Source organism: Grampus griseus (assembly GCF_964374135.1).
Source record: "Grampus griseus genome assembly, chromosome: 19".
NCBI classification, from domain to species: Eukaryota; Metazoa; Chordata; class Mammalia; order Artiodactyla; family Delphinidae; genus Grampus; species Grampus griseus.
In genome coordinates, this window is record NC_139013.1 from 51,043,815 (window position 1) to 51,062,262 (window position 18,448).

The 18,448-nt window shown below is 49.0% G+C and overlaps 1 protein-coding gene across 1 annotated transcript in view; it reads right to left on the reverse strand.

The window, feature by feature from the left end:
- Positions 1-4,589: 4,589 nt before the first annotated feature.
- CDYL2 (chromodomain Y like 2) overlaps positions 4,590-18,448 on the reverse strand; it is a gene marked incomplete at its 3' end in the record, with an annotated part of 182,167 nt that continues 168,308 nt past the window's right edge. The window contains exons 4-7 of the mRNA XM_082677781.1: positions 17,782-17,954; positions 9,263-9,473; positions 7,317-7,460; positions 4,590-4,748 (exon numbers count right to left, since the gene is read on the reverse strand). Coding sequence (XP_082533907.1) covers positions 4,590-4,748; positions 7,317-7,460; positions 9,263-9,473; positions 17,782-17,954 — 687 coding nt within the window. The remainder of the gene's footprint in view (positions 4,749-7,316; positions 7,461-9,262; positions 9,474-17,781; positions 17,955-18,448) is intronic.

Below are 18,448 nucleotides of genomic sequence, written 5' to 3' on the forward strand. Positions count from 1 at the left end.
ATAAGACACTCAGGACATGTGGGAATGCGGATTATGTAACTGAAAGCGACTTCAGATTGTCTGCACAGTAAGACTCACATGTAAACTTTGTTAACGTCTCTCAAGGAGTGCTGACCACAGCCAGACTGGACATGTCCAGGTCACCTGCAAGGAGCCTGGAGTCAACCACCAAGGTCAGGAGCAGAAAATGCCATTGGTTCAGAACAAATGATGGACCAGTAGCCCTCCCTGTGACCACATCTACACCATGTGACTAGCACGAAGGTGGCTCCAGAACTCCTGTCCGTGGCCAAAGACAATCACCAAGGTGTCTATCTGGGCCCTGCCGCCATCAACTCAACCAAACTCTCCGGATTAGATTAGCCATGGCGCACAGACCGCACAGTCCATCCACGTGGCTTACGCTACTTGGAAGAAACAACCCGTATTACCTTTTTTTTTTTTTTTTGCAACAAGCTTAAGGCTCTGTTCACAAACTCCATCAACTGGCACACAGTGAGAATTTATGGGGAGATCTTCAACTACATATGTAGTTGCAAAGGTTGGAAAATCTACTGATCCTAATGGTAAGGCTTATTCACAAATTCAATACATTTTCAAATTCTACTTCAAACTCACTTACTTTGAGAAAAGGAAAATTAACCGGCTCTCTTACAATTTAAGAACACTAGATTCTAATGGAAAACAAAAAACAAAAAAACCATTGGCACCAAACCAGAATGCTATTTTTTTGAAAGAACAAGTGATATTAATGGAAAAGATTGCCTAAAACGCATATCCTAACTTACCACAGAAATATAAAAGTTTATATTCTGAAAATATATATTGTATTAAAGTCTGTAAGCATTTCAACCAAAATTTGCAGAAATAACTAAGCAACACTTATCTACAACAAAAATATACATGCAAGACAACCCCCAAATGGTTTCCATTAAATATCTACAAAGGCAAAGTGTAGATTTTTAAAGATTATACAAAACCATTTACAGAGAATAAAATAAAATACTTAAGAAATCTCATTTAGAGTCTTAAATACTGTGTATATTAGTGAGGATGTCTAAACTAATATATACAACAGATCTAAGTATCTGAATACAGAAACACAGAAGAGAAGCAATTCTGCATTTTAAATATTCACTTAGGAAGATCTGAAGATGTTTCTATCTGTTTCTCTTTGTTAAAAAAATTTCCACAGAAACTAGATTGGAAAATTACATGAATGTGACTAAATTTCAAATTAAAAAAAGTTTACAAAATTTTTTAAACCAACAATTAATAATGGGAAATGCAATTCAGCATCCAATCAAGGCTATCTTTTAAATGTGGATATCTGGAGATACAGTTGCACTGATCGAAGTCTACTGTGATTATCATTTTTCCATCCTCATACTAAACTTCATATGGGAAAAACATATTTTCATGCTTCAGAGAGAAGATTTCCTAGTTTACTTTATACCAAACAAGAATAACATTTAAAATCAATTCTCTACTACTTTCTCAGAGTTATCCACTTTCATTCCAAGAGGGTCACTTTTGATGGTTTTCACCCACAGACATTATTTCAAAGCAGGAAGGGACATATGGGTATATCTACCTTAGGCTGAGGCTTCCAAACGGTGAGGAACTCTGATCATCTTAGCAAAGTTCTCCAAAAAGTCCTCCTGGAACAAGCTGTTAACATAAATGTTCCACTGCAAGATGCTGGATGCTAATCGCCAGGGGTTGGAGGAGAGGAGAGTTCTAACGCATGGCTAACAGGATGGCAAGGAGTGGATTGTCCAGAAGGCTGCTTGACTAAAGAAGTATCCTCATCTTCCCACCACAGCTCTCCTTCCAACCCCAAAGGTAATTCTGGGATGGGGCTACCAAGACCAAGCATGATTCCTCCAAGAACCTGCCCAGGCTCTGGGATGTGACCGCCTGGGTGGGGAGGGGGCAAAGCAGAGTAGAGAGAAGGGAGAAAGGATCCTATGGGTGGAGAGAAGGTCCTGGGGTAGAAGACAAAAAGTGGGCCTTGTCTCAAGAGAGCTATGAGGTTAAACCCTGACACAACAACAGGTCTGGCAAATTCCAACCCAGGTCGATCAGCTGGAAGTTTCCTGGATCTCATCTATACATTATCAAAACAACTAACCAGAAAGTGAAAAATTCAGTGGTTTGGTCTACCCTGTAGCAAACAGATGTAACTGAGTTTTGACCAATTTGTGGAACATCCTTCTAGAACTGACTGTATGGAAACAACCGAAACACAGACTGTCTTGTAAAACACCTCCTGTTATACACGAAACCTACAGGTTAACACCAGGCATTCCATCTTAGTGATGGTTTCACATTCCTACCTCATCATCAGAGATCCTTGAGGTGTTTAGAAGTTTAGATTTGATGATCCAAAGCTATGTTTTAGTTCAAAGCTAAAACACTTCTGGTTTTTTCAGCAGGGAACAAAGATGGGCACTGAGCAAAAGGAATTTCCAAACATCCTCTTCCATTCCAACGAGAATCCTAACACTGCTTCTAGAGACGTTGAACGTGGCTGCCCCTAGAAGGTAAAAAGAAAACGAAGTGCTCTTTCTTTAGATGACTTAGTGATGGTTGAGAAGTTATCTGTCAAGGGTGAGGTCGTCTAGGGCCTTTGGTCTCAAAGGAAAAGGCAAACCCAAATTGAGATGTGACAACAGGTATTTGGGCAAAAGCAGGTGTTTCCCTGTAGAAACTCCCCATCGTCTAGGTCTGCAGTTCCTACAGAAACCCCCATGGAGCAAGGGGAGGGTAACACATCAGCCCCATCTTCCTCTGGCTGGATTCAGCCAGGGTGGCTGCCCCCCAGCCGAAGCGAGAAGAAAGTGAGACATGTCCTCTTCCCTGAGCCTCGAGAAGTCATGGGGAAACTCAGAAGGAGAGAGGCTTTCAACAGAGGGAACCAAGACCATCTGGAGGACGGAGAATCCAGGTAAACTCAGGTTCACTGTTTAAAGGCCTATGTCTCTAGTTCTGCTATAGACAGTCCACCTGTTCTCCGAAACACAAAGCTCAGGGCCATGAGTCCTCTCCACCTGCCCAGTCTAGTGCATCCAGCTGCCTTCAGGGGAGGGAAGAGGACCAGAAAGGGAGAGAGAACTGTAACAATGACCCTCCCTCCCCTCAGCTGGCCTCCCCTCCCCCAGCTGTGCCTAACTCTCACTGCTCAACTTTCTCTGCGGAAGGGTCAAGAGGGGCTGGTGACTAACAGAGGGTACTAGGAGGAGACGGGTGAGCAGAGGTCCTTGAGGACACCCGGCGGGGGGATTGTGATGGAAATGGAAAAATCCCGCCACTCTGGGAACCTAACTTTCTCTGGCGCTTGACCCTCATACAGAACATGGTCCTGTCACTTCTCTGCTTGAACTCTGATGTCTACGTTCTCCTCTCCAACCAAAACCAACACCCCAAACCAGAACCCCTCCTTCGCCACAGCTGATCCAGGGACTTTGGGCTGATGGTCTGAATACAAATGCTGGAGCCCCCCTGCGGCCCACGCGCCCTGGGACAGGAGGCCTCATCCCTGGTTACTGCTCCATTACTGGACCATTCAGGCGGGAAGCCCCATTTATCTCCTTAAAGGGAGCAGGGTGAAGAGAAAACTCTTCCATGATTTCTCCCAAGAGCAAGTATTCACTTGTCATAGAACTGTTTCACACGCAGGAAATCTGGGGCAGAGCTATTCCTTTTATTCACAGAAATCCCGTTTTCATCTCTCTGAATTTTATTTCTACGCGGTTCACTGCTAGAATGTACCAAATGGCGTGAACCTTGTACGGGATTTGGTCCAGGGCAGTGTGAAAATAATATCTGTGTGAACAACAGATATCATAATATATAAACAAAAATAAATAAGTTAAATAAGTCGGGTGAAAAAAAAAACATTTTCCTAGTAGTTATGTGTTTGCAAAACTAGCTTTACATATAATACACATAAATTATCAGAATTTCCACTTACATTGTTTTAAAAATATATATTTAACAAAATGCTCCTAAATGTACAATATCTGGGTTTGTAAATCACTCAATTGGGTTTTAAGACCAAGCCCTAGAAGTCACGCAGATGTGCATCAGAGAGGAGACTGAGGCTGGACCTACACAATCGTTCTGCTCATGGGTCTAGAAATTCCCTAAGATTGGTCGTCCCCTGTCACTGGATCTGTACTTAACCAGACAGAGCCATGGCAGCCAAGTTTCCAAATCAGAGGCACTGTGTAGACACAGCCTGAGTCAGAGGATGGGGAAATGGGTCTTCCCCTTCCTGGACCAGGATGGTGCATTTCAGCAAGTGGGGAGAGGACAAGGGCACCTGGCAGAGGACTGGGAAGATACAGCCCTCGATAGCTCTCCAGCCAGTTGGGGTGGGGGCACAGGGGAGGCCAAGTATGCTGCGTTTCCCATCGTTACACAAAACCAAACCAATGAGGAGCAACCAAAGGACACGAGGAAATGGACACGACCCTAGGTATAGCGAGACACCTTGACAGACTCCTTGGCCGGGAATACACTGTGCTCTGATTCCTGAAACACAGGACAGAGCTGGAAGTCACCTGCCCTTGAGCACTGGGCCCTCAGACTTCATAAATTTTGTCCTGCAGGTAGCTGAACAGGGAATCCAGGCCTTTGGAGGAACCCCAGAGCTGTTTGAGCATGAGGCATTCTTTCTCGTTCACATCTTCAAGCACCGACTTCAGGAAGCTCCGGACGAGGCATTTCGACTCCTCCAGCACCTGGAGGGAAACACACAAGCCTCATTAGCCTGGCGCCAGGGACTCTGCTCCAGAAGGATGTACTTAACCTCCTCATGTCCAAAGCCACAGGAGGTTGCCTCCTCTGGTCCGGGGCTTCCCAGGCCTCTGCCCTTGGCAACGGCCAGGAATGGACTGCAGGCATGCTGAGACGTTGAGCCCTCAGACCTTGGGATGGCTGAGTGGGACCCGCATTAACCTCAACTGCAGGAGTGACACTGACATATACTCAGAGTCACTTTCTATGGATGTCATGAAAAAGTTTGGGAAATACTGCTTTCACCTCCCCATGCTACCTAACTTAAGAATGGCTGGGATCACAGAGTAAGATAATGAAATGAACTAATGGTTGTCAAAGTATCCGTGGGACCCACCCTGACAGCAATGCCCCTTGGTCAGGCTTAGTAGTTAAGAGTAGTAGTAATAAAAGTAGTAATAAAAGTAGCAATCATTGTAATAGTAATAACAATTGCAGTAATTGTAGCAATGAGCAATAATAGTGGGAACAATAGTAACGCTATAGTATTATAGCGGTAACAGTAACGTTAGTGGTAGTAATAATGGTAACAACACCATAGTATTATAGCAACAATAACAGTAATGCCAGTGGTCGTAATAATACTACAGTATTATAGTAGTGATAATGGCTGATATTAGTAATATAGTAGCAATCACGGTAATAATAGTAATAATAACCATAATCATGAGTAAGAACAGTGGTAGCAAGCACAGTGATTAGAATAACAATGCCACTACCACCACTGTTAGCCGATCGGCTCTACGATAGGCACTTCTGCATTCTTTTATTTCTTCCTCAAGTTAACTGCGCAACTAGGTAGCCATCTCCGCGTTACAGATGAAAGATGTGAGCTCAGGAAGCGAAGGTGCCCCGAGCCGCCTGATGGGTGCCCTGCCAACGCCTGGCTGATTCTGCAGGCTCCACGCTGCCTCGGTCTGGCAGAGGCATAGCCGGAAGCCGGGCGTCCGAGCATCCTTCCGCTGGCCTCCACCACCCTCTGTGGACCTGGAGGCTCTGGTCCTCAGTCTCACAAAGCGCTTTCCAACAGAAAAAAGCAAGACAAGAGCTCCCTTGCTCAAGCAGGCTGGAAAGGGGCAGTGATCTCCCGCAGCTTGGGCTGGAGGCGAATGGGTGGTAAGAAAGGGCTGGCAGACCAAGGGTGCCTCTTTCCTTCCAAGAATTGCTCTCCTGGGGTCGTGGGGTAGATTCCCATCTCAGGTGAATCACCCCAAAGCTCCTGAATTCATACCTGTGGGTGGGAGAGGTTTCCTTGCAGTATTTCTTCAAAAGCCGGTTTCATCTGAGCACCTCCACTGCCCAGAGACCAAACTCCTCAGTGGAGCCTTGGGGCCTTTCTCCTCCTGCCTTTTCAGTCTTACCATCCCTCAGCTAGCCCCTGAACCTGCTCACACCACCAGGAGCCGCTGCCTAGACGCCACGCAGGGTTTTGGACTCTTGCGGCCTCACTCACACCGTTTGCTCCGCTGACAACTTCCACCCACCTCTCTGTGCAGCTGCCCCTATGTCACCAATCATCCCCGTTTGCCCAGGCTCACGGGGTTTCCTGGCACTCGAGATTTTTGGTGCTGAAACCAGGAGAGTCTCAGGCAAAGTGGGACGAGTTGGTCACCAGAATCATCAGGAAGATTAAAAGAGAATTCACATAAAGGGATAAGCAAAGTGCTTGGCCCAACAAGGCTGTACCATCCCCACCCTGCCACTGTCACTGGGACCAACAGGCTTCCGGGGGGCAGAGCTGACACACAGTAGGTGCCCAGTAAAGGCTGATGAGGCGTATCAAGAGGGGAGTGGCAGCTGGGTGCAGGCTCGGGGTAGACAGGGAGAAGAAGAGGGGTGCTCACGGGTCAGCCCCACAACCCAGCCCAGCACCCCTGTGACGCCAAAGCACAGAAAGCGTCCGGGCCTGCTGCTCCCAAAGCACCTTCCTCGTTTCCCACTCGGCCCTTTCTCCACCTTCAACAGGGTATTTCCATGCAGCGCTCAGAGAGACTTTGATGAGATAAAATCGACACAATTAAAACCCGGTGTCTCCGCGGAGGCGTTATTTATTTATCTGTTTTTCAAGGTGTCTTCAGAGCCGAACTGGTTACATGTGCCAAGCACTGGACAGGCAGGAGAGATGAGGTACCAGGACAGCGGAAACCACTTTTTCTCATCTCTCAACTGGCTTCACACGCTCTGTCCTTATTCATCTTTGCTTCTCATTTCTTTGAAAACCATAGATGATTTGTATTTTCGTGCATGTTCAGGACTTTCTTTAAAGGCAACCCTTCTACCCCAGGGTATAAATCTCTTCTGTGAGGTTTTCACACTAGAGCTGATGGGGAATATCTAACAGTGCTGACCACCTCCCTCTGGATTTAAGCTCTCAGCACCGAGATGCGGCATCTGTTAAATCACATACTCCCTGCGTGACCTTTGGCAAGTTGGTCACTCCCTTCCGGCCTCGTTGCCCTCACCTGTAAAATGGGTCTACTGCAAGGACAGGGCACAGAGACTCGGGAACTCACCACCGCGCTGCAGGAGGCCATCTCCTTGACCCGCAGCATGACCTCCTGGCTGAACGTGGTTGGCCAGAAGACCTGTGACACCAGGCCTCTGCTGCATGCCTCCTGGGCGGTGAGCTTCCGCCCGCAGAAGAGCATCTCGTTGGCCTGAGAAAGCAAAGGCAGGAGAAGGCTGAGAGCTGGCACGCCTCCAAGCCTGCTCGCGAGCCCGCCTGCTGTGCACAACTGTCCCGGCTCCCAGAGGCAGCATCCTTAACTGGGGGCCAAAGATGCTCTGGGCGCTGCTTGCACACGCCTGTGTCTACATGCGTCTTTCTGCACAGAGGGCCCACAGCTTTCACTGAATTCCCCTAAGAAGCCATGTCCCTGCAGGGGCTCCGCCTGCAATACCCACTTCCCCCCCCCCGCCCCCGTCTGGTGGCAGGGCTGCAGGAGGAGACGTGTGTGGGCTGGGAACAGTTCACAGCTGATACCCCTTCCTCGGTGACTGATTTGGGGATGAGCAGATGAGCCACCTGAGATATTAAAGCTGTCTGTGAGGTCTCCAAGCTGGAGAGGATGGGGAAGACACTTCCTCCCTCTCTGGTGGCTTAAGTCACAGAGCCCAGGGCCACCCGCTGCTGTGGAGAGGGACGGGCTGCCAAGACAGCAGGGATGGAGAAAAAGAGCCCTGCCGGCGCTGGGATTCCTGGGCGTGACACCCCCAAAGGAGGCTCTACTGCTGGACCTGCCAGTTACGGCAACCGTTAAATTCCTTTCTTCCCCTCTTTAAGCCAGTTAAAGTGTTTCCATCACCGGCAGCCAGAAAGGTCCCGAGTAAGACCATAATCCCAACGCAGAGAGGCGCTCCCCTCCCAGTGACCCGGGGCTGTGCATAGGCAGTGCCCAGGTACGAAGGGCAGAAACACCTCCTGCGTCCTGCCGTGGCCTCTGCGCCCCACCCCCCAGAGAACTTCCCCTGACTTTGAAGTGTGCAGCTGTCGTACACGGTCTGGGAAAAGCAACGTGGGAAAGGTCCCGGGCACAGACAGAGCCCAGCGCAGTCACCCACTGACACCAACAAATGACTCTCCCGCTGATAATTAGGGCAAGATGGTCACGGTCCCTCCCCCACCGCCTTCACACAGCAGACAACCCAATCCCTTCCCTGACTGCCGTCCACCTGCCTCCCCTGTCCCTCCCTTCCCGGCCCTGCAGGCTTAGCCGCTCTCAGATGGATGTTGAAATGTCAAGTTCTCCCAGCCTCTGGATCTGTGCACGTGCCTCCCCTTTCGTTCTGGTTGTCACTGCAGGGTCATGATGACCCAAGGGACAATCTTTCACGCCCGAGGAGCAAAATTTGTCCGGTCGGTAATAAGCCTGTGGATGCATTCGGCTGGACGTTTGAAGACAAATACGTGTCACTGAACGTATTCAGAGACACTGTCTCAGGAAGGAGGAATGCGAGGAAGGAACCCAGTAGAAGGAGCCCACCAGGATGCAGCTGGGGAGAACACGTCTCAATCAGCAACATTCTTGGAGTTTCAGAAATGATCGAAATGAAAGAAAGCGATAAGGCTGTACAAGGTTAACATTTTTGTGACCACGAAGGAATCGGGCAGAGCACAGGGGCCGAGATCAAAAGGGAAAAGCGCCTGCTTCCGGGGCTCTCTGGCTGCCCCGTCTTCCTACCACTGCTGAGATGGTAAAGCCGCAGAAAGTAGCCCCAGCTCCTGAGTCTGAATGGCCTTGCAATCCACCTGCTGGGCCTGCTGCATAGACACCGGCTGGCGGCGACTCTGGGAAGGCAGAGGAAGCTGAGACGACCCCCAGATTCCACAGGCCAGGAGCAACCCCGGGGCTTGACCCACATGAAGGGCTGTATCCTAAACCCAGGACAGAGGAGGGGTGCTGTGGGACCCAAAACCCATGGGTCGCAGGGAAGGACCCGCCGCAGAGAGGAGGCTTACCAGTGCGACACCCAGGATCTGGGGGAAGGTATAGGAGGAACAGCCGGCGGGCGTGAGGCGGATGGTGGCGTAGGGGGTCTGAAACCAGGCTTTCTCGCTGGCCCACACGATGTCGCAAAGGGGCAGGATGGAGGCTCCCAGGCCCAGCGCGGGCCCGTTGATCGCCACCACGATGGGCTTCTTAAACTGGATAAAGGCCTTCACAAAGTCCCTGGGGAAGAGAGAAGACCCCCTTTAGCCGGTGAGCAGGCCTGCCGAGACCCACGGACACCCTTGATTCTGTCGAGGTGGAAATAAGCTTCCCCAGGTGCTGGGAAGCACCCACAGATCAGGAGGGAAGTGGGTGCTCAGCAGGGTCTCATTCTCCCAGACACCGAGCCGCAGAGCTGCGGGCACAGGCGTGGCACACTTAGTGGGTGGTACCAGATTTTCAGAGGGAAACTCATGGGGTGATCACGGTTTGCCCAGAGGGCCCCAGGTCATGCCCGTTGTCCCAGCACTGCACCAGGCTACCCTGTCCTTCCACCCCCTAGATATTGACAAAGTGTAAATATCCTTAAGGAAGATCGCTTGAATGTTAAGGTTCTGAACAGAACCAAAAGGAGGGTGTTACAAGGAAGGGTACGTGAACTCAAGGAGAGAAGGAACATTCTAAGGGCACTGGCGAGGGTGGAATTGGCGGCTTTGAGAGGATGAACCTCTTATTATTCGAGGTGCTCCAAGTCTGGTCTAATGGTCACCCTGGGTGATGCTGCAGAGGGCATTCAAGCTTCAGACGGTAGGCACAGGTGGGGATTGATGACATTTAAGAATGCTTTCAAGTCCTAGGATTGTCTGATTCTGAGTTACCTAAAGACATGCCAGACTCACCCGGGGTGGATTCAGAATGCTGACAAGGGTCTCTATATTTGGGTGGCTTTGACCAAAACTGGGGAAGGATGCTGGGCTCCCCTGGAGGTGTGAGGCACCTGGCACCATGCCTACGAATTAGGCGATATGCTATCTCCCTGCCCTTCCGCGTTGAGCAAGGTTACAGGGTGCATCTTTAATATTAAACAGAGACGCCTACAATAAACCTCTACTTCCTTGCCTTAGAACACTTTTCACCTTTCCCTTAGTTGCTGTATTAAGGTCTATAAAATTTTAACATTCATGTGGACACAGAGGAAAGATCCAGGATGTCTAGCAAAGCTTGCATCCCTCATTATTCTCAGGTGGAAGATCGGAAACTAACAAGAACTCACAAGAATAAAATCCAAACTCCTGACCATGACCTTGGTCTGCCTCTGCTTACCTCTCCAGACGTATCTCCTGTCTCTCTCACCCCTGTTCACTGTGCAGGAGCTGCGCCGGCCTTCTGAGAGTTCTTGGAAAACACCACTATCACAATTTGCAATTATCCTAATTATCTGCTTGCTTACTTGAATTCTCCTCCCCCTTTAGTTCCTGAAGGAAACTCACAGGTCTGCCTTGGGCACTGCTTGGTCTCCATGCATACTGGAATTAGCACTCAGTAAACAATCTCCCAGAATGAGAGCAAAGACTGCAGATGTGTAGCGGTGACGCACGAGCTATTCACCAGACCTGGCTTCCCTTCCTGAGGCTGCAACTGGAACACGGTCCCCAGGCTCCCTTGCAGGTGGCTGTGGCCCAGTAAACAAGTGCTGGCCGATGGGATGTAAGTGGAAACCAAATACACACTTCCGGGCCTGATGCAAGGAAACCTCCCACCACACAGCCCCCCAAGCCCTCTCATCTTGACAAGCTTGGCAGTCTTGGAAGACCTTTGTTGAGCCGCAAGATGGAAGGAGTTTGAGTTCCTGAGTCACCACTTGGAGGATAGTCATGGGCTAATCAGCAACTTCTGTTCTAGGTTCACATATATGTGAAGTAAATTTCTATCACAGCTGAGCTGTTATATACATTTGGGGTTCATTTGTTACAGCAGCTAATACTTAACTAATACAAATGTCGAGCTGATTTATCCCTTCTCAGTTGATACTATTCCCCCCGAATTCTTATCGAAAGATGTGGGTATCACGGTGATATGCTGGGATCAGATTGAACTGTGAGAAGACTGCTTAATACTCCACTGGGGTAGGGGGTATCTTAGGACCTACACGTTGTCATGAAAGTACACGCCCAGGCTTGAGACGTCAGATTTCCTGACATCCGTGTGATTCTGTGAGTAGATTCTCTGTGAGGTATCTCAGTCACTGCTGCCCCACTGTGGCTGATCCCAGAAGGACACTGCTACCCAGAGGGAGACCTGGCACCACGGCTTTCTGAGTCCTGGTTTTCCAGTGGCCCATTTCCTGGCTAGACTTTCTAACTTCATGGCTTCAGTCACTGTTTTTAACAAGTGCTTTTTACCAAATGCAATTTGGAGTCTGCAGGAGATGTGGGGCTTCCTTGTAGGGTCCTTGGAACCACAGGGTTTGGGTATTTTTAACAGATGTTCTACTCCTAAATCCCCTCATATGATTCCAGGATCTTGGATCTCAGAGTTGGGAAGGACTTTAAGAGGCATGGAGCCATATGACAAACCCACAGCCAACATCGTCCTCAATGGTGAAAAACTGAAAGCATTTCCACTAAGATCAGGAACAAGACAAGGTTGCCCACTCTCACCACTCTTATTCAACATAGTTTTGGAAGTTTTAGCCACAGCAATCAGAGAAGAAAAGGAAATAAAAGGAATCCAAATCAGAAAAGAAGAAGTAAAGCTGTCACTGTTTGCAGATGACATGATACTATACATAGAGAATCCTAAAGATGCTACCAGAAAACTACTAGAGCTAATCAATGAATTTGGTAAAGTAGCAGAATACAAAATTAATGCACAGAAATCTCTGGCATTCCTATACACTAATGATGAAAAATCTGAAAGTGAAATCAAGAAACACTCCCATTTACCACTGCAACAAAAAGAATAAAATATCTAGGAATAAACCTACCTAAGGAGACAAAAGACCTGTATGCAGAAAATTATAAGACACTGAGGAAAGAAATTAAAGATGATACAAATAGATGGAGAGATATACCGTGTTCTTGGATTGGAAGAATCAACATTGTGAAAATGACTCTACTACCCAAATCAATCTACAGATTCAATGCAATCCCTATCAAACTACCACTGGCATTTTTCACAGAAATAGAACAAAAACTTTCACAATGTGTATGAAAAGACCCTGAACAGCCAAAGAAATCTTAAGAACAAAAAATGGAGCTGGAGGAATCAGACTCCCTGGCTTCAGATTATACTACAAAGCTACAGGAATCAAGACAGTATGGTACTGACACAAAAACAGAAAGATAAATCAATGGAACAGGATAGAAAGCCCAGAGATAAACCCACGCACATATGGTCACCTTATCTTTGATAAAGGAGGCAGGAATGTACAGTGGAGAAAGAACAGCCTTTTCAATAAGTGGTGCTGGTAAAACTGGACAGGTACATTTAAAAGTATGAGATTAGAACACTCCCTAACACCATACACAAAAATAAGCTCAAAATGGATTAAAGACCTAAATGTAAGGCCAGAAACTATCAAACTCTTAGAGGAAAACATAGGCAGAACGCTCTATGACATAAATCACAGCAAGATCCTTTTTGACCCACTTCCTAGGAAATGGAAAAACATAAATAAACAAATGGGACCTAATGAAACTTCAAAGCTTTTGCACAGCAAACCATAAACAAGACAACAAACAAAAGACAACCCTCAGAATGGGAGAAAATATTTGCAAATGAAGCAACTGACAAAGGATTAATCTCCAAAATTTACAAGCAGCTCATGCAGCTCGATAACAAAAAAACAAACAACCCAATCCAAAAATGGGCAGAAGACCTAAATAGACATTTCTCCAAAGAAGATATACAGACTGCCAACAAACACATGAAAGAATGCTCAACATCATTAATCATTAGAGAAATGCAAATCAAAACTACAATGAGATATCATCTCACACCAGTCAGAATGGCCATCATCAAAAAGTCTAAAAACAATAAATGCTGGAGAGGGTGTGGAGAAAAGGGAACACTCTTGCACTGCTGGTGGGAATGTGAATTGGTACAGCCACTATGGAGAACAGTATGGAGGTTCCTTAAAAAACTAAAAATAGAACTACCATATGACCCAGCAATCCCACTACTGGGCATATGCCCTGAGAAAACCATAATTCAAAAAGATTCATGTACCAAAATGTTCATTGCAGCTCTATTTACAATAGCCAGGAGATGGAAACAACCTAAGTGTCCATCATCGGATGAATGGATAAAGAAGATGTGGCACATATATACAATGGAATATTACTCAGCCATAAAAAGAAACGAAACTGAGTTATTTGTAGTGAGGTGGATGGACCTAGGGTCTGTCATAAAGAGTGAAGTAAGTCAGAAAGAGAGAGACAAATACCGTATGCTAACACATATATATGGAATCTAAGAAAAAAAAATGTCATGAAGAACCTAGGGGTAAGATGGGAATAAAGACACAGACCTACTAGAGAATGGACTTGAGGACACGGGGAGGGGGAAGGGTAAGCTGTGACAAAGTGAGAGAGTGGCATGGACATATATACACTACCAAACGTAAAATAGATAGCTCGTGGGAAGCAGCCGCATAGCACAGGGAGATCAGCTCGGTGCTTTGTGACCGCCTGGAGGGGTGGGATAGGGAGGGTGGGAGGGAGATGAAAGAGGGAGGAGATATGGGAACATATGTATATGTATAACTGATTCACTTTGTTATAAAGCAGAAACTAACACACCACTGTAAAGCAATTATACTCCAATAAAGATGTTAAAAAGAAGAAAAAAAAAGAGGCATGGAGCCCAATCTTCCACTTGTGCAGAATCCCCTCCACAGCCTCCCGAGGACACATCATGGCCTCTGTTGAACATTCTCAATGAAGAGGGTCCATCCCTATAAAGGCGCCTCCCTGCCGAGGCCCTTATGTGGGCCCCTCCGATGCTCCTATTTGCTCTGCTTCACCATCCACACGACAGTTCTTCCAGAATTCACCTGGGCCCTCATGACTTCCCAGAAACTTCCCCTTCCAGACCCAGAGACTTTCATGCTATTGTTTCCAACCTGAGCTCTGTGCAGAGGCACCAAGGACCCCCGAGGAGGGCTAAGGGGCCCAGGTGTGCTCAGCTCCGACCCTCCACCCCCAAGCTCCCCTGTTTCAGTCCAGCAGCCTCATGAATTCATTTCCTTGATATAAAAATGTGATGCACAGACCGCTCTCCCCATCCTTTCCCTCTCACCTCAAGCAGTAGATCTCTATCGCGAGGGCCCGCCGGATGTGGGAGCCAGACAACACACAGGATATTGCATTACAGACACTGCCGCTCAGATAGCTGATGCTGGTCTGCGTGGCGGGGCTGCGCTGGGGAGGTGGCTGGCCATCTTCCCCCCACGTCAGAGTCCCTCAGGCTGACACCAGCCCTCGCTTCTCCCTCCCAGGCTGATGTGGCAGAAGGAGCAGGAACTTTGGGGTCTGAAAGACTTGGGGTCAAGTCTCAACACTGCCCCTCACTAGTGGGGAGACCTCGGACAAGTTACCCAGTCTCTGGAGCCTCATTTTGCTTCCTGGAAAATGGGAAAGCCAGTGGGGGTGTCCACAAGAATTAAATGTGATGGTCCACCAGAGGCACCAGCACACTGCCTGGCACACAGGCCACTGTTATCACGGTCGGCGCATCAGCTACGGAGGGTGGACACAGCTTTCACTCCATTCTCAGTGGTCTGTAATCTGCTCACCTGGCCTGAAGGAGACTCAGCAAAATTCTGCACACGGGGATGTCTGGATTCCACCTGGAGCACTTGGCCACTGTGACTCCGTTATCCAGTCCCTTTAACCGGAGCCGTACAGTGCAGCCCTCCCACTGCCAAAGTTCAGAGCCAAGGCAGCCGGGACGGGGCCTGTGAGCACCAGGTACACACGGTGACAATCATCCTGGGCCGCCCCCACTCCATAGTCAGACCCAGGCTTAGCTAGAACTTGCGGCTGGAAGTAACACGAGTGACAATGAAAATAATTCTTTACACTTATTCTAAGTACTCATTCTGGGCCAGGCACGGGTCAAGTATTGCACACAAGTTATCTGATTCCTCTTTGTCCCAGCAGCCCGCCAGCAGGCCACCACATCCCCTGTGAGGAGTTCAGGTGAGGGCAGCCTCTCATCCAGGATTGGGCGGACAGCTTTGCTTGGATCCTGGATAGGGGCGTCTTCGGAATGAGTCATCTGAGCTCTTCCCACATCTGCCAGTCCATTCAGCGAACATCTGCAGAGGGAACGCAGCTTCCCGGGCCATGTGCATGCATGTTTTCTTTACGAAACTTTGAGGATGGGAAGGGAGCACCGCTGGGGGTACTGTGGCTGCGTGGCCCAGCCGACAGCGTGCGTGTGCCGGGAGAATTGCAAGGGATGCCCGCAGGTGATAAGGTCCTGTGGCCAAAATATGTCTCAGCCATGCCAGATTGTGAACGAAGTTCTTTCACAAGAGACTGTTCAGACAGTAAATACGTTAACGTGCCTGGAAAATCCGCAGGAGTGGGGACAGAACTCATTTATTGACAGAGTCCCTCGCTCACGATGCTGCTCTGGAAAACTACAGAACAGTCTTTGGGGAAGGCTTCTCTGCACTGTGTTCCTGAAACTTCTGGTGCGCTCAGTCAAGGTCCAGAAGCCTCTTGGTTGGTACGGGGCGGGGGTTCTCAGCCCTGTCTTCATATTAGAAACACCGAGGGAACTTTAAAACCCCCACATCACACACATTAACTCAGAAGCTCCTGGAGGGACAGCCGAGCAGCTGGGTTTTGGAAAAGCTCACTGGGCTGAGAACTGGTGGCCCAGGGGACACCCCCACTCCATCTCCCTGGGTCCCTGCCAGCCCACGAACTAGGAAACTCCGCTTCCTCTGCCGCCTTTCCCTTTGCTCTGCCTAAGAGAAACTCTCCTTCCTGAGGAGATGGCAACAGTCTGAGCTCCACTGGCTGCGTTTCTCCAGAGATGAGGTCATGCGTTCAGCATCTCCTCCAGTTTGGGACTGCAGCTAATGCCACCAGTGAAACTCGTAAACCAGGTGAAGGCTACAGCCACGACTTTGCTCAGGCCACAGAGGTAGGCGCCCCATCTCTGACAGTTCCATAAATGAGGAGGGACGCTTATGGGGGACCCTGCTGGTCCCCTCACTGTGTGACAAGGTGCCTGTGAAAGGACACAGCCGAGTGGAGCAAAGAGCAAACCACCGTGTACACGGCTGGGCTATCTGCACGTGGGCAGCCTGAGAGCAGCCTGAAACCACGACTCCTTTTCTCATAACTGCCTTCAGGTAGCCCACATCTCTTCCAGCAAGAATTCTGCCACGGGAAGTGCACAGGGGTTTTAGAGCAGAGATTCTAGGGGATGCTTCCCCCTAAAGAGGGACTCGGAACCCCACGTGTGCAGGCGTCCCTGTGTCACCTCTTGGAAGCTCTGCATCCCCTGGAAGCCTCCCTTGCCTGTGGGAATCAGCTTCCGGGAGATGCTGCCAGAGCCCAGTGAGACTGGAGGCCACAGAAAATCCCTAACATGCGGCCGGAGGCTCCACGACTCCACGCAGAGTAACTGCTCCTTTTCAAGGGACCAGGAGGCATCACTGAACCGTGGCTCGTCTGAGGACCACATGAGATGCAGCAGTGGGCGTATGTGCCCTTCCCAGGATGGAGGACCCGTGACACCCTTGCTGGAAATCACGATCACTTGCTTTTGACAAATGCATAAAGAAAGGGGAAATAACTACCCTTCAGTGTCCCAGAGGAGATACTGATCTTTGGGATTGGATGTCACCCCGAGGATCCCACTTTTTGCCCCAAAGGCAATAAGACAGTGGGGGAAACATTCCCCACCCCATCTGATCTGCATATACACAGCTCCCCACATCCATTCTTCTCTCCAGGGCTGAGCCATGTCAGCTCCAGGAGGCAGGCACCCCCAGAAAAACAAAGATTTCACCATCAGGCAGAGGGTGGGAGTAGTGTGTGTAATACTTGGGCATTACCAGACACTGGGCTTAATATGAAGAAATAAAATCTCTTTTTGATCCAAAGAATAAAGTGGGATATAACCTAGAGTGTAGAAGCATCCCTAATTTTGGCAGGAAAACACTGGATGCCCAATTAAAATCTGAATTTCAGATAAACATCAAATAATGTTTTTAGTATATGTATATCCCACGTACTGCATGGGTTGGGACATACCTATGCTTTAGAAAATGTTTCATTGTTTGAAATTCCAATTTAACTGAGCAGTCTGTATTTTTTTTTATTATTAATTTCTTTGGCTGCACCGCGCAGCATGTGGGATCTTAGCTGCCCAACTAGGGATGGAACCCGTGCCCCCAGCCATGGAAGCGTGGAGTCTTAACCACTGGACCGCCAGGGAAGTTCCTGAGCAGCCTGTATTTTTCAGTGGTAAACGTGGCAGCCCGAGGCAGGTCCCCAAGTGTTTGAACATGAGCAGGGCTCACCTGATGGCCTCTGCAATCCGGGTGCTCTCCTTCCTCCGGTCACTGGACAACCGGCCAATTAGGTAGGAGTAATCCAGGCCACTGCAGAACACGCTGCCCACGGCGCTAAGCAGCAGCAGTTTGCTGTCGTCCGTGGCCGCGTTGCAGAGCGCGCGCCGCACCTCCTTCATGATCTGTGGGCAGAGACGGATTTGCGGGGGTGAGTGTCCATTTGTAAGGCAGGGGCCTTCAGACCTATGCCGACCCCTGGGCGCAGAGGCCTGTCAGTCTACTCGGCCTGCGCAGGGAGCCTCCCCTGAACACACGCCACGTCCAGACCAAGCAATGAAACGCCAAACCAGACACCCTGCACCATCCCGGAGGCAGCACAGAGCGCTAAGGAGGTGCCAGTGGGGTCACTGGCTGCAGACTCGGAAGCCTGGCGTGGAGCCATCTAAGCCCTGGTAAATCTCTGCAGATCTTCCTCCAGCGTTCGCTTGTTTAGCCCTTTCCGAGGGGTGGGAACATACTCCTGTGCACAGTCCAGGTGAGGTATGTTAGCCAGCACTAGAAGGCCAGGTTTAATTACACTCTTCCTTACCCTAAACTCCACTAAGATGCTCACGTGGCTCATAGGTGGCACGTAGGAAGTGGGCTTTGGCAACAGACCCATAACGTTTTCCAGGTG